Raw genomic sequence first — 19,873 nt, 5'->3', positions numbered from 1 at the left:
GAGATTGACCCAATTCAAACATGGTCAGTTGTCTACAGTTGTACTTTTTCTTTAAGATAGTAGCAAGTCCGCCTCCTCGACCAGTAGTCCTCGGAGAGTTATAATAAGAGCAATCAGCCGGTAAAAGTTGAGAAAAAGCACTCGACTCACCAACATTCAGCCAGGTTTGTCACGAATAAGAAATCCAAGTCATGACAGGTAAAAAAGTCATTCAGGATGAAGGTCCTCTTCGCTAGCGATCTGGCATTGACCAAGGCAGCTCTGACAGGAGCGCCCTGTGTTGCCGGAATGGCCGTCCGAGATCCCCGACCCAGCAGTCGAAGATATCCGTGATTGACGCCACCTCTGCGGGGTCGAGGTGAACATCGGCGAGGAAGCTGGGCCTCCATATCCGCGCCGACAACAGGTTGCAGCCAGGTGTCAGCCGGGTCCAGTTCTCGCCAGGAAACATTGCGATAATAAATTGATCCGTATTCTGCCAAGAAGCCACGGGGAGTCCAACCCGATCCAGGATAGAACACCAGATATGCTTTAAGCTTCACCAGCTGTCCGCTGCATTTCCCCCGCTGTTGAAGCGACTTCTCCGGGGAAGTGACGGCAGATTGTGCAGGAGGTGAGCCGGTATCTCTGACAGTAAAGGAGGGAGAAAAGTTTTCTGTCCACCCTGATCATATTTGATGAATGATCCCACAGAGAATCGGAGATCAAAAAGCGTTTGGCGATCGTAGACCAGCAGAGAGTCAAAATGTTGTATAAACAGTGACACAAACAATAAAATTACAAACAAATTTGACAGCGACACACGGCCGGCCACACACACTGGCGCAATCGTGAATCTGGCGTCACATGAAACACAAGCTCTTCACTCAAAAACACACATGAAACACAAGCTCTTCCCTCAAACACACACATGAAACACAAGCTCTTCCCTCAAACACACACATGAAACACAAGCTCTTCCCTCAAACACACTCATGAAACACAAGCTCTTCCCTCAAACACACACATGAAACACAAGCTCTTCCCTCAAACACACATGAAAGACAAGCTCTTCCATCAAACACACTCATGAAACTCAAGCTCTTCCCTCAAACACACACATGAAACACAAGCTCTTCCCTCAAACACGCTCATGAAACACAAGCTCTTCCCTCAAACACACACATGAAACACAAGCTCTTCCCTCAAACACACATGAAACACAAGCTCTTCCATCAAACACACTCATGAAACACAAGCTCTTCCCTCAAACACGCTCATGAAACACAAGCTCTTCCCTCTAACACACACATGAAACACAAGCTCTTCCCTCAAACACACACATGAAACACAAGCTCTTCCCTCAAACACACACATGTAACACAAGCTCTTCCCTCAAACACACTCATGAAACACAAACTCTTCCCTCTAACACACACATGTAACACAAGCTCTTCCCTCAAACACACACATGTAACACAAGCTCTTCCCTCAAACACACACATGAAACACAAGCTCTTCCCTCAAACACACACATGTAACACAAGCTCTTCCCTCAAACACACTCATGAAACACAAGCTCTTCCCTCAAACACACACATGAATCACAAGCTCTTCCCTCAAACACACACATGTAACACAAGCTCTTCCCTCAAACACACTCATGAAACACAAGCTCTTCCCTCAAACACACACATGTAACACAAGCTCTTCCCTCAAACACACTCATGAATCACAAGCTCTTCCCTCAAACACACACATGTAACACAAGCTCTTCCCTCAAACACACACATGAAACACAAGCTCTTCCCTCAAACACACATAAAACACAAGCTCTTCACTCAAACACACACATGAAACACAAGCTCTTCCCTCAAACACACACATGTAACACAAGCTCTTCCCTCAAACACACACATGAAACACAAGCTCTTCCCTCAAACACACATATGAGACACAAGCTCTTCCCTCAAACACACATATGAAACAAGCTCTTCCCTCAAACACACACATGAAACACAAGCTCTTCCCTCAAACACACACAAGAAACACAAACTCTGCCCTCAAACACACACACATGAAACACAAGCTCTATATTAAAACACACACATGAAACACAAGCTCTTCCCTCAAACACACATATGAGACACAAGCTCTTCCCTCAAACACGCTCATGAAACACAAGCTCTTCCCTCAAACACACATATGAAACAAGCTCTTCCCTCAAACACACATATGAAACACAAGCTCTTCCCTCAAACACACATATGAAACAAGCTCTTCCCTCAAACACACATATGAAACACAAGCTCTTCCCTCAAACACACACATGAAACACAAGCTCTTCCCTTAAACACACACACACATGAAACACAAGCTCTATATTAAAACACACACATGAAACACAAGCTCTTCCCTCTAACACACACATGAAACACAAGCTCTTCCCTCTAACACACACATGAAACACAAGCTCTTCCCTCAAACACACACATGTAACACAAGCTCTTCCCTCAAACACACTCATGAAACACAAGCTCTTCCCTCAAACACACACATGAATCACAAGCTCTTCCCTCAAACACACACATGAAACACAAGCTCTTCCCTCAAACACACATAAAACACAAGCTCTTCACTCAAACACACACATGAAACACAAGCTCTTCCCTCAAACACACACATGTAACACAAGCTCTTCCCTCAAACACACATATGAGACACAAGCTCTTCCCTCAAACACACATAAAACACAAGCTCTTCACTCAAACACACACATGAAACACAAGCTCTTCCCTCAAACACGCTCATGAAACACAAGCTCTTCCCTCAAACACACATATGAAACAAGCTCTTCCCTCAAACACACATATGAAACACAAGCTCTTCCCTCAAACACACACATGAAACACAAGCTCTGCCCTCAAACACACACACATGAAACACAAGCTCTATATTAAAACACACACATGAGACACAAGCTCTTCCCTCAAACACGCTCATGAAACACAAGCTCTTCCCTCAAACACACATATGAAACAAGCTCTTCCCTCAAACACACATGAAACACAAGCTCTTCCCTCAAACACACATATGAAACACAAGCTCTTCCCTCAAACACACACATGAAACACAAGCTCTTCCCTCAAACACACACACACACATGAAACACAAGCTCTATATTAAAACACACACATGAAACACAAGCTCTTCCCTCAAACACACACACATGAAACACAAGCTCTTCCCTCAAACACACACATGAAACACAAGCTCTTCCCTCAAACACACACACACATGAAACACAAGCTCTATATTAAAACACACACATGAAACACAAGCTCTTCCCTCAAACACACACACATGAAACACAAGCTCTATACTCAAACACACACATGAAACACAAGCTCTTCCCTCAAACACACACATGAAACACAAGCTCTTCCCTCAAACACACACACACATGAAACACAAGCTCTATATTAAAACACACACATGAAACACAAGCTCTTCCCTCAAACACACACACATGAAACACAAGCTCTATACTCAAACACACACATGAAACACAAGCTCTTCCCTCAAACACACACATGGAACACAAGCTCTTCCCTTAAACACACACATGAAACACAAGCTCTTCCCTAAACCAACACACATGAAACACAAGCTCTTCCCTCAAACACACACATGAAACACAAGCTCTTCCCTTAAAAACACACATGAAACACAAGCTATTCCCTAAAACAACACACATGAAACACAAGCTCTTCCCTCAAACACACACATGAAACACAAGCTCTTCCCTCAAACACACATATGAAACACAAGCTCTTCCCTTAAACACACACATGAAACACAAGCTCTTCCCTAAAACAACACACATGAAACACAAGCTCTTCCCTTAAACACACACACACATGAAACACAAGCTCTTCCCTCTAACACACACATGAAACACAAGCTCTTCCCTCTAACACACACACATGAAACACAAGCTCTTCCCTCAAACACACACATGAAACACAAGCTCTTCCCTCAAACACACACAAGAAACACAAACTCTGCCCTCAAACACACACACATGAAACACAAGCTCTATATTAAAACACACACATGAAACACAAGCTCTTCCCTCAAACACACATATGAGACACAAGCTCTTCCCTCAAACACGCTCATGAAACACAAGCTCTTCCCTCAAACACACATATGAAACAAGCTCTTCCCTCAAACACACACACACATGAAACACAAGCTCTATATTAAAACACACACATGAAACACAAGCTCTTCCCTCAAACACACACACATGAAACACAAGCTCTTCCCTCAAACACACACATGAAACACAAGCTCTTCCCTTAAACACACACACACATGAAACACAAGCTCTATATTAAAACACACACATGAAACACAAGCTCTTCCCTCTAACACACACATGAAACACAAGCTCTTCCCTCTAACACACACATGAAACACAAGCTCTTCCCTCAAACACACACATGTAACACAAGCTCTTCCCTCAAACACACTCATGAAACACAAGCTCTTCCCTCAAACACACACATGAATCACAAGCTCTTCCCTCAAACACACACATGAAACACAAGCTCTTCCCTCAAACACACATAAAACACAAGCTCTTCACTCAAACACACACATGAAACACAAGCTCTTCCCTCAAACACACACATGTAACACAAGCTCTTCCCTCAAACACACATATGAGACACAAGCTCTTCCCTCAAACACACATAAAACACAAGCTCTTCACTCAAACACACACATGAAACACAAGCTCTTCCCTCAAACACGCATATGAAACAAGCTCTTCCCTCAAACACACATATGAAACACAAGCTCTTCCCTCAAACACACACATGAAACACAAGCTCTGCCCTCAAACACACATAAAACACAAGCTCTTCACTCAAACACACACATGAAACACAAGCTCTTCCCTCAAACACACATAAAACACAAGCTCTTCACTCAAACACACACATGAAACACAAGCTCTTCCCTCAAACACACATATGAAACAAGCTCTTCCCTCAAACACACATATGAAACACAAGCTCTTCCCTCAAACACACACATGAAACACAAGCTCTGCCCTCAAACACACACACATGAAACACAAGCTCTATATTAAAACACACACATGAGACACAAGCTCTTCCCTCAAACACGCTCATGAAACACAAGCTCTTCCCTCAAACACACATATGAAACAAGCTCTTCCCTCAAACACACATGAAACACAAGCTCTTCCCTCAAACACACATATGAAACACAAGCTCTTCCCTCAAACACACACATGAAACACAAGCTCTTCCCTCAAACACACACACACACATGAAACACAAGCTCTATATTAAAACACACACATGAAACACAAGCTCTTCCCTCAAACACACACACATGAAACACAAGCTCTTCCCTCAAACACACACATGAAACACAAGCTCTTCCCTCAAACACACACACACATGAAACACAAGCTCTATATTAAAACACACACATGAAACACAAGCTCTTCCCTCAAACACACACACATGAAACACAAGCTCTATACTCAAACACACACATGAAACACAAGCTCTTCCCTCAAACACACACATGAAACACAAGCTCTTCCCTCAAACACACACACACATGAAACACAAGCTCTATATTAAAACACACACATGAAACACAAGCTCTTCCCTCAAACACACACACATGAAACACAAGCTCTATACTCAAACACACACATGAAACACAAGCTCTTCCCTCAAACACACACATGGAACACAAGCTCTTCCCTTAAACACACACATGAAACACAAGCTCTTCCCTAAACCAACACACATGAAACACAAGCTCTTCCCTCAAACACACACATGAAACACAAGCTCTTCCCTTAAAAACACACATGAAACACAAGCTATTCCCTAAAACAACACACATGAAACACAAGCTCTTCCCTCAAACACACACATGAAACACAAGCTCTTCCCTCAAACACACATATGAAACACAAGCTCTTCCCTTAAACACACACATGAAACACAAGCTCTTCCCTAAAACAACACACATGAAACACAAGCTCTTCCCTCAAACACACACATGAAACACAAGCTCTTCCCTCAAACACACATATGAAACACAAGCTCTTCCCTTAAACACACACATGAAACACAAGCTCTTCCCTAAAACAACACACATGAAACAAGCTCTTCCCTCAAACACACACATGAAACACAAGCTCTTCCCTCAAACACACTCATGAAACACAAGCTCTTCCCTCAAACACACTCATGAAACACAAGCTCTTCCCTCAAACACACACATGAAACACAAGCTCTTCCCTCAAACACACTCATGAAACACAAGCTCTTCCCTCAAACACACATATGAAACAAGCTCTTCCCTCAAACACACACATGAAACACAAGCTCTTCCCTCAAACACACACAAGAAACACAAACTCTGCCCTCAAACACACACACATGAAACACAAGCTCTATATTAAAACACACACATGAAACACAAGCTCTTCCCTCAAACACACTCATGAAACACAAGCTCTTCCCTCAAACACACATATGAAACACAAGCTCTTCCCTCAAACACACACATGAAACACAAGCTCTTCCCTCAAACACACACATGAAACACAAGCTCTATACTCAAACACACACATGAAACATTTTTTTTCATTTTTTTTTTTCATTATCCTTTATTTAACCAGGTGAAAAACTCATTGAGATTAAAAATCTCTTTTAAAAGAGAGACCTGGTCAAGATGCAGCAAAAAACATAAAGGACAAATTTCAACATATATAAAAAAAACAAATAAAAACACATCAGAATACACATACATATACATATATATCACAAAGACCTTGTGCTGAAAAAAATAATCTTATGAACAATTACACTGACCAATGTTCACCTGCTCCATACTTTTCAGAGTGGAAACAAACTGTCTATAAGAAATTAAAGTAATCATTTTTAACGATTTTTGAAGAAGGTTCCAGGCAGAAGGTGCAGCAAACATAAATGCTTTTTTTCCTAATTCTGTTTTTACACCGGGGACCGACAAGTGTAATACATCATTTGAACGTAATCCATAATGGCCGTGATTTCTTGTTAAAAGGACACTCATATAGGTAGGAGCTAGTCCAAGAAGTACCTTGTAAATGAAACATAGCCAGTGAGTGTATCTTCTTGCATAAAGAGAAGGCCATTTAGCTGTATAATAAAGGATACAATGATGTGTCCTATAACCACAACCAGTGAAAAAACGTAATGCACAATGATACACAACATCCAGTTTCTTCAAACATTTGGCAGAAGCATTCATATATATCAGATCACCATAGTCTAATATGGGAAGAAAAGTTGCCATCACCAGATATTTTCTTGCGCGGATGGATAAGCATGATTTTGATCTGTAAAGATAGCCAAGCTTTATCTTTAGCTTAGAAACCAGATTGCTAACATGATTTCTAAAACATAGTTTAGAATCAATAATTATACCCAAATATTTATAACTGTTAACTAACTCAATTTCATTTCCATCAAAAGTTGAAATACTTGCAGAAGAAACTGGCAGTTGTTTTGAGATTGTAAATACCATTATTTTTGACTTTTGTACATTTAAGACAAGCTTAAGCTGTTTCAAACGTTCCTGAACAATATTGAAAGCAGACTGCAAAAGTTCAAAGGCTTTTGCAATAGATGATGCAGTACAGTAAATAACAGTATCATCAGCATAAAAGTGATACATAGAATTCGATAAATTTTCACAAAGTTTGTTTATATAAATTGAAAATAATATGGGACCTAATACTGAGCCTTGAGGAACCCCCTTGTAAATAGGCAAGAAAGAAGACACAGAACCAGCTACCCGAACACTTTGGGTTCTACCTGACAAATAATTTACAAACCAATCTACCGAGTGCTTAGACAAGCCAATGCTCACCAGACTATTTACAAGAATGCAGTGATCAACCGTATCAAAAGCCTTCGAAAGATCCATAAACAGAAGCTCTATATTAAAACACACACATGAAACACAAGCTCTTCCCTCAAACACACACATGAAAAACAAGCTCTATATTAAAACACACACATGAAACACAAGCTCTTCCCTCAAACACACACATGAAACACAAGCTCTATATTAAAACACACACATGAAACACAAGCTCTTCCCTCAAACACACACATGAAACACAAGCTCTTCCCTCAAAAACACACATGAAACACAAGCTCTTCCCTCAAACACACACACACATGAAACACAAGCTCTTCCCTCAAACACACACATGAAACACAAGCTCTATATTAAAACACACACATGAAACACAAGCTCTTCCCTCAAACACACACATGAAACACAAGCTCTATATTAAAACACACATATGAAACACAAGCTCTTCCCTCAAATACACACACGAAACAAGCTCTTCCATCAAACACACACACGAAACACAAGCTCTTCCCTCAAACACACACATGAAACACAAGCTCTTCCCTCAAACACACACATGAAACACAAGCTCTTCCCTCAAACACACACATGAAACACAAGCTCTTTATTAAAACACACACATGAAACACAAGCTCTTCCCTCAAACACACACATGAAACACAAGCTCTTCCCTCAAATACACACACATGAAACACAAGCTCTTCCCTCAAACACACACACACACACACACGAAACACAAGCTCTTCCCTCAAACACACACATGAAACACAAGCTCTTCCCTCAAACACACACATGAAACACAAGCTCTATACTCAAACACACATATGAAACACAAGCTCTTCCCTCTAACACACACATGAAACACAAGCTCTTCCCTCAAACACACACATGTAACACAAGCTCTATACTCAAACACACATATGAAACACAAGCTCTTCCCTCAAACACACACACATGAAACACAAGCTCTTCCCTCAAACACACACATGAAACACAAGCTCTTCCCTCAAACACACACATGAAACACAAGCTCTTCCCTCAAACACACACATGAAACACAAGCTCTATATTAAAACACACACATGAAACACAAGCTCTTCCCTCAAACACACACATGAAACACAAGCTCTTCCCTCAAAAACACACATGAAACACAAGCTCTTCCCTCAAACACACACACACATGAAACACAAGCTCTTCCCTCAAACACACACATGAAACACAAGCTCTATATTAAAACACACACATGAAACACAAGCTCTTCCCTCAAACACACACATGAAACACAAGCTCTATATTAAAACACACTCATGAAACACAAGCTCTTCCCTCAAACACACTCATGAAACAAGCTCTATACTCAAACACACTCATGAAACACAAGCTCTTCCCTCAAACACACACATATGAAACACAAGCTCTTCCCTCAAACACACACATGAAACACAAGCTCTTCCCTCAAACACACACATGAAACACAAGCTCTTCCCTCAAATACACACACGAAACACAAGCTCTTCCCTCAAACACACACATGAAACACAAGCTCTTCCCTCAAACACACACATATGAAACACAAGCTCTTCCCTCAAACACACACATGAAACACAAGTTCTTCCCTCAAACACACACATATGAAACACAAGCTCTTCCCTCAAACACACACAAGAAACACAAGCTCTTCCCTCAAACACACACATGAAACACAAGCTCTATATTAAAACACACACATGAAACACAAGCTCTATATTAAAACACACACATGAAACACAAGCTCTTCCCTCAAACACACACATGAAACACAAGCTCTTCCCTCAAAAACACACATGAAACACAAGCTCTTCCCTCAAACACACACACACATGAAACACAAGCTCTTCCCTCAAACACACACATGAAACACAAGCTCTATATTAAAACACACACATGAAACACAAGCTCTTCCCTCAAACACACACATGAAACACAAGCTCTATATTAAAACACACATATGAAACACAAGCTCTTCCCTCAAATACACACACGAAACAAGCTCTTCCATCAAACACACACACGAAACACAAGCTCTTCCCTCAAACACACACATGAAACACAAGCTCTTCCCTCAAACACACACATGAAACACAAGCTCTTCCCTCAAACACACACATGAAACACAAGCTCTTTATTAAAACACACACATGAAACACAAGCTCTTCCCTCAAACACACACATGAAACACAAGCTCTTCCCTCAAATACACACACATGAAACACAAGCTCTTCCCTCAAACACACACACACACACACACGAAACACAAGCTCTTCCCTCAAACACACACATGAAACACAAGCTCTTCCCTCAAACACACACATGAAACACAAGCTCTATACTCAAACACACATATGAAACACAAGCTCTTCCCTCTAACACACACATGAAACACAAGCTCTTCCCTCAAACACACACATGTAACACAAGCTCTATACTCAAACACACATATGAAACACAAGCTCTTCCCTCAAACACACACACATGAAACACAAGCTCTTCCCTCAAACACACACATGAAACACAAGCTCTTCCCTCAAACACACACATGAAACACAAGCTCTTCCCTCAAACACACACATGAAACACAAGCTCTTCCCTCAAACACACACATGAAACACAAGCTCTTCCCTCAAAAACACACATGAAACACAAGCTCTTCCCTCAAACACACACACACATGAAACACAAGCTCTATATTAAAACACACACATGAAACACAAGCTCTTCCCTCAAACACACACATGAAACACAAGCTCTTCCCTCAAAAACACACATGAAACACAAGCTCTTCCCTCAAACACACACACACATGAAACACAAGCTCTTCCCTCAAACACACACATGAAACACAAGCTCTATATTAAAACACACACATGAAACACAAGCTCTTCCCTCAAACACACACATGAAACACAAGCTCTATATTAAAACACACTCATGAAACACAAGCTCTTCCCTCAAACACACTCATGAAACAAGCTCTATACTCAAACACACTCATGAAACACAAGCTCTTCCCTCAAACACACACATATGAAACACAAGCTCTTCCCTCAAACACACACATGAAACACAAGCTCTTCCCTCAAACACACACATGAAACACAAGCTCTTCCCTCAAATACACACACGAAACACAAGCTCTTCCCTCAAACACACACATGAAACACAAGCTCTTCCCTCAAACACACACATATGAAACACAAGCTCTTCCCTCAAACACACACATGAAACACAAGTTCTTCCCTCAAACACACACATATGAAACACAAGCTCTTCCCTCAAACACACACAAGAAACACAAGCTCTTCCCTCAAACACACACATGAAACACAAGCTCTATATTAAAACACACACATGAAACACAAGCTCTATATTAAAACACACACATGAAACACAAGCTCTTCCCTCAAACACACTCATGAAACACAAGCTCTTCCCTCAAACACACACATGAAACAAGCTCTATACTCAAACACACACATGAAACACAAGCTCTATATTAAAACACACATGAAACACAAGCTCTTCCCTCAAACACACACATGAAACACAAGCTCTATACTCAAACACACATGAAACACAAGCTCTATACTCAAACACACACATGAAACACAAGCTCTTCCCTCAAATACACACACGAAACAAGCTCTTCCCTCAAACACACACATGAAACACAAGCTCTATACTCAAACACACGAAACACAAGCTCTATACTCAAACACACATGAAACACAAGCTCTATACTCAAACACACACATGAAACACAAGCTCTTCCCTCAAATACACACACGAAACAAGCTCTTCCCTCAAACACACACATGAAACACAAGCTCTATACTCAAACACACGAAACACAAGCTCTATACTCAAACACACATGAAACACAAGCTCTATACTCAAACACACATGAAACACAAGCTCTATACTCAAATACACACACGAAACAAGCTCTTCCCTCAAACACACACACATGAAACACAAGCTCTTCACTCAAACACACACATGAAACACAAGCTCTATACTCAAACACACACATGAAACACAAGCTCTTCCCTCAAACACACACACGAAACAAGCTCTTCCCTCAAACACACACATGAAACACAAGCTCTATTTTAAAACACACACATGAAACACAAGCTCTATTTTAAAACACACACATGAAACACAAGCTCTATACTCAAACACATGAAACACAAGCTCTATACTCAAACACACACATGAAACACAAGCTCTTCCCTCAAATACACACACGAAACAAGCTCTTCCCTCAAACACACACATGAAACACAAGCTCTTCCCTCAAACACACACACATGAAACACAAGCTCTATACTCAAACACACACATGAAACACAAGCTCTTCCCTCAAATACACACACGAAACAAGCTCTTCCCTCAAACACACACATGAAACACAAGCTCTTCCCTCAAACACACACACATGAAACACAAGCTCTATACTCAAACACACACATGAAACACAAGCTCTTCCCTCAAATACACACACGAAACAAGCTCTTCCCTCAAACACACACATGAAACACAAGCTCTATACTCAAACACATGAAACACAAGCTCTATACTCAAACACACACATGAAACACAAGCTCTTCCCTCAAATACACACACGAAACAAGCTCTTCCCTCAAACACACACATGAAACACAAGCTCTTCCCTCAAACACACACACATGAAACACAAGCTCTATACTCAAACACACTCATGAAACACAAGCTCTATACTCAAACACACACATGAAACAAGCTCTATACTCAAACACACACATGAAACACAAGCTCTATATTAAAACACACATGAAACACAAGCTCTTCCCTCAAACACACACATGAAACACAAGCTCTATACTCAAACACACATGAAACACAAGCTCTATACTCAAACACACACATGAAACACAAGCTCTTCCCTCAAATACACACACGAAACAAGCTCTTCCCTCAAACACACACATGAAACACAAGCTCTATACTTAAACACACGAAACACAAGCTCTATACTCAAACACACATGAAACACAAGCTCTATACTCAAACACACATGAAACAAGCTCTTCCCTCAAACACACACACATGAAACACAAGCTCTTCACTCAAACACACACATGAAACACAAGCTCTATACTCAAACACACACGAAACAAGCTCTTCCCTCAAACACACACACATGAAACACAAGCTCTTCACTCAAACACACACATGAAACACAAGCTCTATACTCAAACACACACATGAAACACAAGCTCTATACTCAAACACACACATGAAACACAAGCTCTTCCCTCAAACACACACACGAAACAAGCTCTTCCCTCAAACACACACATGAAACACAAGCTCTATTTTAAAACACACACATGAAACACAAGCTCTATTTTAAAACACACACATGAAACACAAGCTCTATACTCAAACACACATGAAACACAAGCTCTATACTCAAACACACACATGAAACACAAGCTCTTCCCTCAAATACACACACGAAACAAGCTCTTCCCTCAAACACACACATGAAACACAAGCTCTATTTTAAAACACACACATGAAACACAAGCTCTATTTTAAAACACACACATGAAACACAAGCTCTATACTCAAACACATGAAACACAAGCTCTATACTCAAACACACACATGAAACACAAGCTCTTCCCTCAAATACACACACGAAACAAGCTCTTCCCTCAAACACACACATGAAACACAAGCTCTATTTTAAAACACACACATGAAACACAAGCTCTATTTTAAAACACACACATGAAACACAAGCTCTATTTTAAAACACACACACATGAAACACAAGCTCTTCCCTCAAACACACACATGAAACACAAGCTCTTCCCTCAAACACACACATATGAAACACAAGCTCTTCCCTCAAACACACACATGAAACACAAGCTCTTCCCTCAAATACACACACGAAACACAAGCTCTTCCCTCAAACACACACATGAAACACAAGCTCTTCCCTCAAACACACACATATGAAACACAAGCTCTTCCCTCAAACACACACATGAAACACAAGTTCTTCCCTCAAACACACACATATGAAAATCAAGCTCTTCCCTCAAACACACACAAGAAACACAAGCTCTTCCCTCAAACACACACATGAAACACAAGCTCTATATTAAAACACACACATGAAACACAAGCTCTATATTAAAACACACACATGAAACACAAGCTCTTCCCTCAAACACACACACATGAAACACAAGCTCTTCCCTCAAACACACACATGAAACACAAGCTCTATACTCAAACACACACATGAAACACAAGCTCTTCCCTCAAACACACACATGAAACACAAGCTCTATACTCAAACACACACATGAAACACAAGCTCTTCCCTCAAATACACACACGAAACAAGCTCTTCCCTCAAACACACACACATGAAACACAAGCTCTTCACTCAAACACACACATGAAACACAAGCTCTATACTCAAACACACACATGAAACACAAGCTCTTCCCTCAAATACACACACGAAACAAGCTCTTCCCTCAAACACACGAGCACAAACACAAGCTCTATTTTAAAACACACACATGAAACACAAGCTCTTCCCTCAAACACACACATGAAACACAAGCTCTTCCCTCAAACACACACATGAAACACAAGCTCTTCCCTCAAACACACACATGAAACACAAGCTCTTCCCTCAAACACACACATGATGCAGAACCAGAGTCATTCCGGAATAAACCGGGATCGAGACGCTCGTCAAACTCGTCATTTCAATCTTATATTGTTACTTACATTCATGCATTTAGTGACTTACAAAAGAGGAAGAAAAGGAGCCAAATATTCCTAATACACACAGCCAGGTTCATTAGACACCTATTAATCATTCTATGCATATATATTATGATTAAAAGCCTTTACCTTGTAGAATATGCATGCTGACGAGCTCGGATTTCTCTGGTCTGCTTCTGATTTTGTGTTTTAAGTAATCTCCAGTCTGCAACATCACATATTATGAAACATTAAATATGACGAGTAGGATTTTTACACACTTTCACAAAACGTCTGCTCATATCAGAATCAAATTTCATTCATAATTGATTAATTTAGCAGCAGTTACACAGTTATTGAACTGAATAATGACTGCTTTTTACAGTAGCGTTCAAAAGTTTAAGAGGATTTATTGTTTTTAATCATCATATTAGAGTGATTTCTGACGGATCATGTGACACTGAAGACTGGAGTAATGATGCTGGAAATTCAGCTTTGATCACAGGAATAAATTACACTTTACTGTATATTCACATAGAAAACAGATGATTTACATTAGAATAATATTTCACTGTTTTACTGTATTTTTGATAAAATAAACGCAGTTTTGATGAGCAGAAGAGACTTTCAGAAACCTTAAAAATCTTACAGACCCCAAACTTTTGAACGCTAGTGTGTGTGAAATGCTATTTGTTTCATAATTGATGAATGTTTCCAGATTTTCACTGTAAAGTCTGACTTGACCAAGAGAATAAATGAACTAGCTCTGATATCAGAAAATGCTGCAGTTTATAATCATTTCTGGAACTGAATGTTTGTAAAGGATTCTGGGAGATATCGAGATATTCCTGCTTCTAACTAACCTTGGATCGCTCCAGACTTTTCCTCTGTTCGTGGAACGAAGCCGGACTCTTCAGGGCTGGAAACGAAAGAGACAGAACTGAGTGAACAGATGAACACACTGTCAGTGAATCTCACAGAAATAACTCTGCTGTTTGAACTATAGCTAGTCTGAAGACGACAGGTACGCGTAAACCTCAGCGCGATACAGCTAACGTTCTGGAAAAGTTACGAACAAACGTTAATGAAAACGTCCGTTCAAAGTTATCTGGTCTTTAATAATGTTCTTAAAACGTAAGCACAAAAAATCATCATTCGTGGAACGTTTATGCCTGAAACATTTTAGTTGGACGTTTGTCTAACGTTTTTTAAATGTTTCAGAACGTTCAGAGAACATTCTAAAGTAACGTTCCCATAATGTTTGAAGAATGATACAATGTAACGTTCCCTAACGTTCACATAACCAAGAAAAAACTCTTTTTTTTTTTTTACTTTTTTTTCATAACTTAAAGGATTAGTTCACTTTAAAAAAAACTTTTGCTGATAATTTACTCACCCCCATGTCATCCAAGATGTCCATGTCTTTCTTTCTTCAGTGGAAAAGAAATTAAGGTTTTTGATGAAAACATTCCAGGATTTTTCTCCATACAATGTACTTTGCTGGGCACCAAACGGTCCAAGGTCCAAAAGACAGTTTCAGTGCAAACTGTTCAAAGGGCTTTAAACGACACCAGACGATGAATAAGGGTCTTATCAAGCGAAACGATCGCTCATTTAAAAAATAAATAAAAAAGTTTAAGTTTAATAAGCTCACATGCTCGCCTTGCTCTGTTCTGTGTGACTCTCCTGTTCGAACTCGTTCATCAAAATGAACAAATCTTTTTCCGAGTCAATTCGTTCATTTCGTTCGTTAAATGAATCAAATGACTCGAAAAAAGATTTGTTCATTTTGATGAACGAGTTCGAACAGGAGAGTCACGAACGTGCATCACAGAACAGAGCAAGGCCAGCATTTGACATTATTAAACTTAAACTTTGTTATTTCTTTTTTAAATGAGCGATCGTTTCGCTTGATAAGACCATTATTCATCGTCTGGTGTCGTTTAAAGCCCTTTGAACAGGTTGCACTGAAACTGTCTTTTGGACCTTGAACCGTTTGGTGCCCAGCAAAGTACATTATATGGAGAAAAATCCTGGAATGTTTTCATCAAAAACCTTAATTTCTTTTCGACTGAAGAAAGAAAGACATGGACATCTTGGATGACATGGGGGTGAGTAAATTATCAGCAAAAGTTTTTTTTAAAGTGAACTACTCCTTTAATGGGAACATTAGCAGAACATTCCTAGGAAAGATTCATTAAGTGTTTGGATCTCAGGAGGATTTAATTGCAGAAGATCATAGCATTACAGTCGTCAACTGACAGTTACAGAGGAATTGAACGACACAAGAACAGAGCAACCATTTCAAAATAAAAGCGACACAGGACACTTATTTCTTAAAAGAAAGAGAAAATTACAGAAAGCTTCGACATCCATCACACTCATGATATATAACTTAGAATTAGAGAATGTTTATTAAAGTAATATATTTTAATTCTGTATAATTTAATAAATAATTAAAATAAAATCAGAATTTAGCAGGTGTAAAACAAGCCAATGGGAAAGTTAATAAAATAATAACTTAGTAAATGTTCTCTGAAAACAAGCCTTAATATCTAAGTGTTTTTTGTGCATTTATATGTGAAAGCAGAAATGAAATGTGTTTTAATCCACTTCTTTCTCTAGAGCAGAGAGGAGTTCAAGAGCAGAAGCACAGATAGAGAGATAACAGGCCGTAACTGGACACCCGAGAAGAGGAAACATGACAAACATGCACTGAGTCTGTGTGTTAGAGCATCAGTTCAACTGCAGACAAGTGTGTGTGTGTGTGTGTGTGTGTGTGTGTGTGTGTGTGTGTGTGTGTGTGTGTGTGTGTGTGTGTGTGTTAGAGCATCAGTTCAACTGCAGACAAGTGTGTGTGTGTGTGTGTGTGTGTGTGTGTGTGTGTGTGTGTGTGTGTGTGTGTGTTAGAGCATCAGTTCAACTGCAGACAAGTGTGTGTGTGTGTGTGTGTGTGTGTGTGTGTCTGTGTGTTAGAGCATCAGTTCAACTGCAGACAAGTGTGTGTGTGTGTGTGTGTGTGTGTGTGTGTGTTAGAGCATCAGTTCAACTGCAGACAAGTGTGTGTGTGTGTGTGTGTGTGTGTGTGTCTGTGTGTTAGAGCATCAGTTCAACTGCAGACAAGTGTGTGTGTGTGTGTGTGTGTGTGTTAGAGCATCAGTTCAACTGCAGACAAGTGTGTGTGTGTGTGTGTGTGTGTGTGTGTGTGTGTGTGTGTGTGTGTGTGTGTGTGTGTCTGTGTGTTAGAGCATCAGTTCAACTGCAGACAAGTGTGTGTGTGTGTGTGTGTGTGTGTGTGTGTGTGTCTGTGTGTTAGAGCATCAGTTCAACTGCAGACAACAGTGTGTGTGTGTGTGTGTGTGTGTGTGTGTGTGTGTCTGTGTGTTAGAGCATCAGTTCAACTGCAGACAAGTGTGTGTGTGTGTGTGTGTGTGTGTGTGTGTGTGTGTGTGTGTGTTAGAGCATCAGTTCAACTGCAGACAAGTGTGTGTGTGTGTGTGTGTGTGTGTGTGTGTGTTAGAGCATCAGTTCAACTGCAGACAACAGTGTGTGTGTGTGTGTGTGTGTGTGTCTGTGTGTTAGAGCATCAGTTCAACTGCAGACAACAGTGTGTGTGTGTGTGTGTGTGTGTGTGTGTGTTAGAGCATCAGTTCAACTGCAGACAAGTGTGTGTGTGTGTGTGTGTGTGTGTGTGTTAGAGCATCAGTTCAACTGCAGACAAGTGTGTGTGTGTGTGTGTGTGTGTGTGTGTGTTAGAGCATCAGTTCAACTGCAGACAACAGTGTGTGTGTGTGTGTGTGTGTGTGTGTGTGTGTTAGAGCATCAGTTCAACTGCAGACAAGTGTGTGTGTGTGTGTGTGTGTGTGTGTGTCTGTGTGTGTGTGTGTGTGTGTGTGTCTGTGTCTGTGTGTTAGAGCATCAGTTCAACTGCAGACAACAGTGTGTGTGTGTGTGTGTGTGTGTGTGTGTGTGTGTGTTAGAGCATCAGTTCAACTGCAGACAAGTGTGTGTGTGTGTGTGTGTGTGTGTGTCTGTGTGTTAGAGCATCAGTTCAACTGCAGACAACAGTGTGTGTGTGTGTGTGTGTGTGTGTGTTAGAGCATCAGTTCAACTGCAGACAACAGTGTGTGTGTGTGTGTGTGTGTGTGTGTGTGTGTGTGTGTGTGTTAGAGCATCAGTTCAACTGCAGACAAGTGTGTGTGTGTGTGTGTGTGTGTGTGTGTTAGAGCATCAGTTCAACTGCAGACAACAGAGTGTGTGTGTGTGTGTGTGTGTGTTAGAGCATCCGTTCAACTGCAGACAAGTGTGTGTGTGTGTGTGTGTGTGTTAGAGCATCAGTTCAACTGCAGACAACAGTGTGTGTGTGTGTGTGTGTGTGTGTTAGAGCATCAGTTCAACTGCAGACAAGTGTGTGTGTGTGTGTGTGTGTGTGTGTTAGAGCATCAGTTCAACTGCAGACAACAGTGTGTGTGTGTGTGTGTGTGTGTGTGTGTTAGAGCATCAGTTCAACTGCAGACAAGTGTGTGTGTGTGTGTGTGTGTGTGTGTGTGTGTGTCTGTGTTAGAGCATCAGTTCAACTGCAGACAACAGTGTGTGTGAGTGTGTGTGTGTGTGTGTGTGTGTGTGTGTGTGTGTGTGTGTGTGTGTGTGTGTGTGTGTGTGTGTGTGTGTGTGTGTTAGAGCATCAGTTCAACTGCAGACAACAGTGTGTGTGAGTGTGTGTGTGTGTGTGTGTGTGTGTGTCTGTGTTAGAGCATCAGTTCAACTGCAGACAACAGTGTGTGTGTGTGTGTGTGTGTGTGTGTGTGTGTGTGTTAGAGCATCAGTTCAACTGCAGACAACAGTGTGTGTGAGTGTGTGTGTGTGTGTGTGTGTGTGTGTTAGAGCATCAGTTCAACTGCAGACAAGTGTGTGTGTGTGTGTGTGTGTGTGTGTGTGTTAGAGCATCAGTTCAACTGCAGACAACAGTGTGTGTGTGTGTGTGTGTGTGTGTGTGTGTGTGTGTGTGTGTGTGTGTGTGTTAGAGCATCAGTTCAACTGCAGACAAGTGTGTGTGTGTGTGTGTGTGTGTCTGTGTGTTAGAGCA

The 19,873-nt window shown here is 40.7% G+C and overlaps 2 protein-coding genes across 2 annotated transcripts in view; one reads left to right on the top strand and one right to left on the bottom strand.

Annotated features, from left to right (window-relative positions):
* LOC130096656 (putative uncharacterized protein MYH16) overlaps positions 1 to 19,873 on the top strand; it is a 329,204-nt gene that overhangs the window by 175,077 nt on the left and 134,254 nt on the right. The gene's annotated exons all lie outside the window — the stretch shown is intronic.
* Positions 1 to 19,873, bottom strand: part of myocd (myocardin) — an 89,615-nt gene that overhangs the window by 59,033 nt on the left and 10,709 nt on the right. The window contains exons 3-4 of the mRNA XM_056263264.1: positions 15,651 to 15,706; positions 14,938 to 15,013 (exon numbers count right to left, since the gene is read on the bottom strand). Of these exons, the coding sequence (XP_056119239.1) occupies positions 14,938 to 15,013; positions 15,651 to 15,706 (132 nt within the window). The remainder of the gene's footprint in view (positions 1 to 14,937; positions 15,014 to 15,650; positions 15,707 to 19,873) is intronic.

This window comes from Rhinichthys klamathensis, unplaced genomic scaffold, assembly GCF_029890125.1.
Source record: "Rhinichthys klamathensis goyatoka isolate OS25496 unplaced genomic scaffold, OSU_Roscu_1.1 h1tg000204l_1, whole genome shotgun sequence".
NCBI lineage: Eukaryota > Metazoa > Chordata > Actinopteri > Cypriniformes > Leuciscidae > Rhinichthys > Rhinichthys klamathensis.
Note: the sequence above shows the minus strand (reverse complement) of the source record. Positions and strands in the feature narration are given on the sequence as shown.